We start from the raw sequence: 6,249 nt of genomic DNA, 5'->3' as shown, positions 1-6,249 counted from the left end.
CAGGGGTCCAAGAGGCAGGAAGGAGGCCTCAGGTGGAGGGACCACAGGGCCAGGGCCCATCTCTCATAATCTTTTCAGGCACCCCCTTATCTCCCACCATCCCCCTAATTCAGGGCCCACTTGCCATAGGGCCCTTCTCCCCCCATCTCCCCTCATCCCCCTGTCTCACGGATCTTCCCGTTTCTCACAGTATCTCCATCTTAGGGCCCCTTCCCCCACAATCTCTGTTTCAAGGGGCTCCTCCCCCACGTTGCCCCTATGCCAAGGCCCCTCAGAATCCCCTGAGTCAATGTTCCCGTCCTGCCCCCCTCAGAGGGTTCCTCTCCAACAGTGTCCTTGCCTCTGGACTCCACCATCCATGGCCCATGCCTTTTGACACCTCCAGGACTTTGCCTGTATGTCTTCTGCTCAGAGCACGTACTGGCGGGTTATGAGTGAAATCACTTTTATTCGTGTTCCTACAAGGAAACCCCAAAGCCCTCATAACAAAAGTCAAACCCCTATTTCCCCAGGTCGGCCCTGGAAGAAGGCAGCTGGACCTCTGCTTCCAACTCTCTGCTCCCCAAGATTCATCCTCCTCTTGGGGGCTCTTCTGGTTACCCCTGCTGCTCCCATCACTTTGAACTCAGGCTCTGCTCCCCCATTAATGCTCTGGGCTAACTGTGGACTCACAGGCCCCCCCTTGATTTTCTGAAGCCCAGCTCCACCCAAGTGGGAAACCTGAACAAGCTTCTACTAAAAGCCTGGGGCTGACAAAGAGGAAGTAAACGGTAACTAGCCAACCTGATCTTCAAAGTATGGCTCATTCGGTTTCAGCTTGGGACCCCCCTGCCACGCGCACACAGGTGGCCTCCCTATTGGTCCACCAGCCCCTTCGACGGGGTCATCTTCCCCACCTTGTGGGGGTGCCCTCCAGCAGGCCTCAAAGCCCAAACCCAAAAGGAATGTGATCCTTGGAAGACACAGTTGGAGTTAAGAGTCACCTGGATCTCCCAGGTGAGTATTTTCCTTCAGCTCCACCCAACCTTGGAAAATGAGGTCCTCAGCCTGCGTAAGGGAACCCAGGCTTCCCAATACTTCCACACACATTTCTTGAGGCATGCTGGTGCACCCTTCTTTCCCACAACTCACTCAGGGGCAGGGGCAAAGACTGAGAGAACTATGGCTGTGAGAGCTAGGGGAAAGAGAGGTCCATGTCTCAGATGCCAGCCACTCTTTGGGACATCCAAGGGGCCAGCAGTCCCTAGTAAGTTACTGCTCAGTTTGAGAAGACTGAACTCTAGAAATAATCATAACAGTCATGATAATGTAGTGGCAATAATATGGACTACCATTTATTGAGCAGTTATACAATATCAAGACTCTTTCAAGCACTTTACATGGACCATTCAACCCCATCTCAACCCCATGAGTGTGGTACAATTACAGGGACGAACAAAATCGGACTACAGGTTGGATCTGTTTCTTTTACTTTAACCTTTGCTTCTCATTGCTTTTGTTCACTAAAAGGATACTGTCTATACATAATGGCCTGCCTCGGGAACCTTGCCCCTCTGCTTGAAAGTTAAACCAAAGTGCCTTTGTTCAGGGAAACATCCTGACCCTGTCCACCTGTGAATGGCTGCAAGAAAGAAGAAATTAACACATCCCCTCCCTGAGGCTGGCCATTCCAGGAGATATTTGCAAGACTTATGGCCTTTTTACTTCACTTCCTCACCTCCTCCCCTTCTCTGTTCTATAAAAGACTCCGGCATCCAGACCCAATTGGATAGTCTTTTTGAGATACTAGTCCGCCATCTTCTCAGTCCGCCGCGGCTTTCCGAATAAAGTCGCTACTCCTTGCCCCAACACCTCATCTCCTGATTTATTGGCCTGTCCTGCGGCGAACAGAGCGAGCTTGGACTTGGTAACAGTACCACCAGGATCTTCACTGTCCAGTTGAGGACACCGAGGTTCAGGTAGGTGATGAGGTCAACACAGGCTGAATTTTGACCTCTGACCCCAAAATCCTAGCTCTTTTCGTTATAACAACTCCGTCTTTTAAAGATTCTCACCCCTTCAATAAAACTAGAAGAAAAGAAAATGATAAAATGAAAAAAAATCTCAATCCTTTCCTTTCCCCCACTTTCCTCCGTCCTATCCAAAGCAGGGGCATCCCTAGGTCCCTAACCCTAACCCATTCATCCTTGGGAGCCCAAGGGTTGTGGGGGGAGCTTTGCCCCCTACCTTAGATGCCGCCCCTCCAGCAACCATGGCCCCATCACTAGCCTCTTGAAGAAGGAAGAAATAGATTCCCACAAATTCTCTACAGTCTCGCTATTCAAAATGTGGGCCATGGACCAGAAGCATCAACATCACCTAGAAACTTGTTAGAAATGCAAATGAGTGGTCTCACCCTAGATCTGCTGAGTCAGAACATCTGCGTGTTTTAGCAAGTGTTTTCTTTTATACCTTCTAGAGTCAAATGACAGTTCTACACGGTCTCCATCGTACTCTGCACGGGGGAGTACACAACGTTTTCTTCCTTCAGAGCTCCGGCTTCTGACTTTAGAGCTCGCATAACGCCCTGCCTTCTGACAACCCACCTTTCCCGACTCCACGCGTCCTGCTCCTGAAACTACAACTCCCACAATGCCCAGAGGCGTCACTTTACGCGACTACATCTCCCAAGGTGTTTCGCGAGCCATACCACCATCATGGCGCCCACTCTCTCCGACATCATCGGGACTACAACTCCCACAACGCTCGGCGGCAAAACTACCGCCCCCAGAGTCTCCAGACCCGCGACACGTCCGCTCCCGCTCCGCTGGGTGAGGCCAGGCTCGGGCGGGTCCCGCGGGTTGTGCAGGGCCCCGGGCTCGTTACAGCGGTTCTTCCCCTCATAGCACAGACATGGCGGCCGAGAAGGACCAGCAGAAGGATGCCGAGGTGGAAGGGCTGAGCGCCACGTGAGCAAGCTGGATCTAGCCCCCCTGAACGAGAGCCGGGAGTCCTGGGCCCCCGCCCCTTCCTCCCTGGGGTCCTAGAAATCCCGGCCTCCAGACACATGAGTCTGGGCCCCTGGTGTCCTCTTCGAGGACTCTGGAGTCTGGGCCCTCAGCCCCTTTCTCCCCGGGGACCCAGGAGTCTGGGGGTCATATCTCCCCCAGAACCCCGGAGTCCGGCCCCCCCTCGGTCCTCTTCTTGCTCGAGGTTCTGGGTTCCATCCCGGTCTATCGCTGACCTGGTCCCGCACCCACCAGGACCCTGCTGCCGAAACTGATTCCGTCCGGCGCGGGCCGTGAGTGGCTGGAGCGGCGCCGTGCGACCATCCGGCCCTGGGGCTCCTTCGTGGACCAGCGGCGCTTCTCGCGGCCCCGCAACCTGGGCGAGCTGTGCCAGCGCCTCGTACGCAACGTGGAGTACTACCAGAGCAACTATGTGTTCGTGTTCCTGGGCCTCATCCTGTACTGTGTGTGAGTGCCTCTTCGGCCCGGCCCCGCGCCCACCAGGCTGCCTGGCCCGCACTGGCCGGCCCCGCCCTCAGCATTCGGCCCCTCCTCTCAATGGCCAGGCCCCGTCCCCATGGGGTAGCTCTGCCGGACCTTTTGACCGAAGGGCCAGGTCCCTACTCCCGCATCAGCCTGGCCAGGATTCAGTGTGACCAAATGTGACCTAGACTTCCCCAGCCCCAAGGACGTAAGCCTGTCATCCGGCAGTGTAGAAGGTCAGGGCCTCCGTGTCTGTCCCAGTCCCAGCTGCCTGACGCATGCCTCCCTGCCCTCTTCCAGGGCCACATCCCCCATGCTGCTGGTGGCTCTGGCTGTCTTCTTTGGCGCCTGTTACATCCTCTATCTGCGCACGTTGCAGTCCAAGTTTGTGCTGATGGGTGAGAAATCCCCTGCCCTCCTCAAATCCTGGTCTCTTGGAATGCAAGCCTTTGACTCCAAACCTAAGTCCCTGTGAACCCAAGTCTGCCCAAGCCTAGATCTACACTAGATCCCCCAAACTCAATCCCTTAAAGTCTCAGACACACCGGATGCTTCCACCCACTCTCAGCCCCCCAAATTGCTATTCCCCAAGCCCAGAAGATATCCCAGAACCCACCTCCACCTGCTCCTGTCCCTTAAACCTCCTCCTTCCCTCTCCCTCCTCCCTTACCTCCTGCCAAAGACATCAGCTGCAGGTACCCACATTGGACACCAGGTGGCGACCTTACACTGGCCTATAGCTGTGCTCCCCTTTCCTGCTTCCTGGGGTGGAAGTGGAAAAATCTTGGGACTTCTCAGAGAGGGAAGCTGAGGCCTGTGGCTCATGTGGTCCCAGACTGGCACCAAGCACCACTGAGAAGAAAGAGGGGCCTGAGTTCCCAAGTAGGGGAAGCTCAAGGATTGGAGTGGGGATATGGGGGAATTGGGGTCAGACAAACAGGTAGAGCTAAGACAGAATCCTTCAGAAGCCTGCCGGTTTTGTACATGACAAAGGTGGGCTGGGTGGAGGGGCATGTCGGGCAAGCCCAGGGCATGGAGGGAGCTCCTGGAGCATAGACATGACGTGGCTTCAGCCACTGCTGCCACCGGGGCCTGCAGACCCGGCCTTCCAGTCTACCTTGAGAAGGCAGACATCTGTACAGCCCTCCCTCAGTGTCCACAGGGGATCGTTCCAGGAGCCCCCGGGGATGCCAGAATCCACAGATGCTGAAGTCCCCTGTAAAAAATGACGGAAGAACAACGATCCACGGGTTTCCATCCGAGGATGCAGAGGACTGACTGTATTGTTTTGTGAAATCATCCAGGGACTTCCCTGGCGGTCCAGTAGTTAAGACTCCAGGCTTCCAATGCAGGGGCCCCAGGTTCCATCCTTCATCGGGGAACTAAGATCCTGTGTGCCGCACAACACGCCCCCACCCCCCCAAAAAATAACGAACGAAAGAAAAATCATCCAGTTTCTCGGTCAGCCACAAATCAAATCAAATTCTTGAGGAATAATATGCAGACTCAAAAGATACATCCACGTGTCAGACTTGGCCCTTGGGCCACCAGTTGGAGGCTCTAGGTCTACGGGAGTGCAGGTTGGAGCAGGAGAGCTGTAGTCTGGGGAAAGGGAGGCTGGGAGCTTCCTAGTAGAAGTGGGGTTGGAGGGTGGCGAGGGGGCTGAGGAAGGCCCCTTGTATTCCCACAGACAGTGGGTGGGGACATTGGAGACATGGGTGGGGCCCGTGGACTTGGAGGGCCTTGGCACGAGGCGTTTAGATCCTGAGGCTCCCTGACAATCTGGTGTCTTGTGACACCAGGTTGGTGGGTGGGGGCGTATCAGGGGTTACTCTGGGAGAGTACACGAGTATCAGAACAGCTGCCCCAATGCCGTCTGCCCCCAGGCCGAGAGGTGACCCCAGCCCACCAGTATGCTCTGGCTGGGACCGTCTCCTTTCCCTTCTTCTGGCTGGCTGGTGCGGGCTCCGCTGTCTTCTGGGTCCTGGGTGAGTACAGGGTCTGGGTAGCGCTGTGGGCAGTGGGGGCCAGGCGAGGCAGCCAGGCCCTGAACTGCCTGTTTTCCTGCAGGAGCCACCCTCGTGGTCATCGGCTCCCACGCCGCCTTCCATCAGGTGGAGGCCGTGGACGGGGAGGAGCTGCAAATGGAACCTGTGTGAGGTGGCTTCAAGGACCTGCCAGCCTCCCGAGCCAGCTGCCCTGTGCCCGTTCACCCCCGTCCTGCTCGGCTCTGCAGGTTTGGCCAAAGGCCCCCTTCCCATTCCAAGCCCAGGGAGGGACTCCAACTTTGGAAATAAAACTGTTAACGGTTGTTCAGCTAATATTCTCCCAGGGTCTTCTGGGGATCTGTGCCGGGTGATGCTGGGGTCCTGCAGAGTCCAAGAAGGTGGGGAGCGAGTGGGCCGCGGGCATGGTGGGAGGAGGGTGGTGCACGATAAGCAAGATGGGTAACAAATAGGACAGGATGGCCAGTGACGACCAATTCTAAGTATGCCAGGGGCCCCCGAGACCACCCCCATAGTCGGTGATTTGCTAGGAGGACTCCGGACTCAGTATCTAGTTGTCCTCACAGATGTGATTTTTTTTTTTTAAGCTAATGAATTGCCACTTACTGGGGCTTTATTTTATTTTTAATTAATTTAGTTTTGGCCACGTCGAGTCTTTGTTGCTGTGCGTGGGCTTTCTCTAGTTGCGGAGAGCGGGGGCTACTCTTCGTTGTGGTGCGCGGGCTTCTCATTGCAGTGGCTTCTCTTGTTGCGGAGCATGGGCTCTAGGCGCA

At 55.7% G+C, this 6,249-nt stretch overlaps 1 protein-coding gene across 1 annotated transcript; it reads left to right on the top strand.

Annotated features, from left to right (window-relative positions):
* Positions 1-2,759: 2,759 nt before the first annotated feature.
* Positions 2,760-5,791, top strand: RABAC1 (Rab acceptor 1). The gene is made up of 5 exons (XM_067018628.1): positions 2,760-2,948; positions 3,243-3,455; positions 3,771-3,868; positions 5,357-5,458; positions 5,541-5,791. The coding sequence occupies exons 1-5, from the start codon at positions 2,893-2,895 to the stop codon at positions 5,627-5,629; spliced, it is 558 nt and encodes a 185-aa protein (XP_066874729.1). The 5' UTR covers positions 2,760-2,892; the 3' UTR covers positions 5,630-5,791.
* The last annotated feature ends 458 nt before the right edge of the window (positions 5,792-6,249 follow it).

Source organism: Kogia breviceps, chromosome 18, assembly GCF_026419965.1.
Source record: "Kogia breviceps isolate mKogBre1 chromosome 18, mKogBre1 haplotype 1, whole genome shotgun sequence".
NCBI classification, from domain to species: Eukaryota; Metazoa; Chordata; class Mammalia; order Artiodactyla; family Physeteridae; genus Kogia; species Kogia breviceps.
Note: the sequence above shows the minus strand (reverse complement) of the source record. Positions and strands in the feature narration are given on the sequence as shown.

Excerpts from the sequence above, each read along its gene's own strand:
- RABAC1 (XM_067018628.1), top strand. The coding sequence starts at position 2,893 with ATGGCGGCCGAGAAGGACCAGCAGAAGGATGCCGAGGTGGAAGGGCTG. Across the intron at positions 2,949-3,242 it reads GTGGAAGGGCTGAGCGCCAC|GACCCTGCTGCCGAAACTGA; the intron begins GTGAGCAAGCTG and ends CGCACCCACCAG. Across the intron at positions 3,456-3,770 it reads GGCCTCATCCTGTACTGTGT|GGCCACATCCCCCATGCTGC; the intron begins GTGAGTGCCTCT and ends GCCCTCTTCCAG.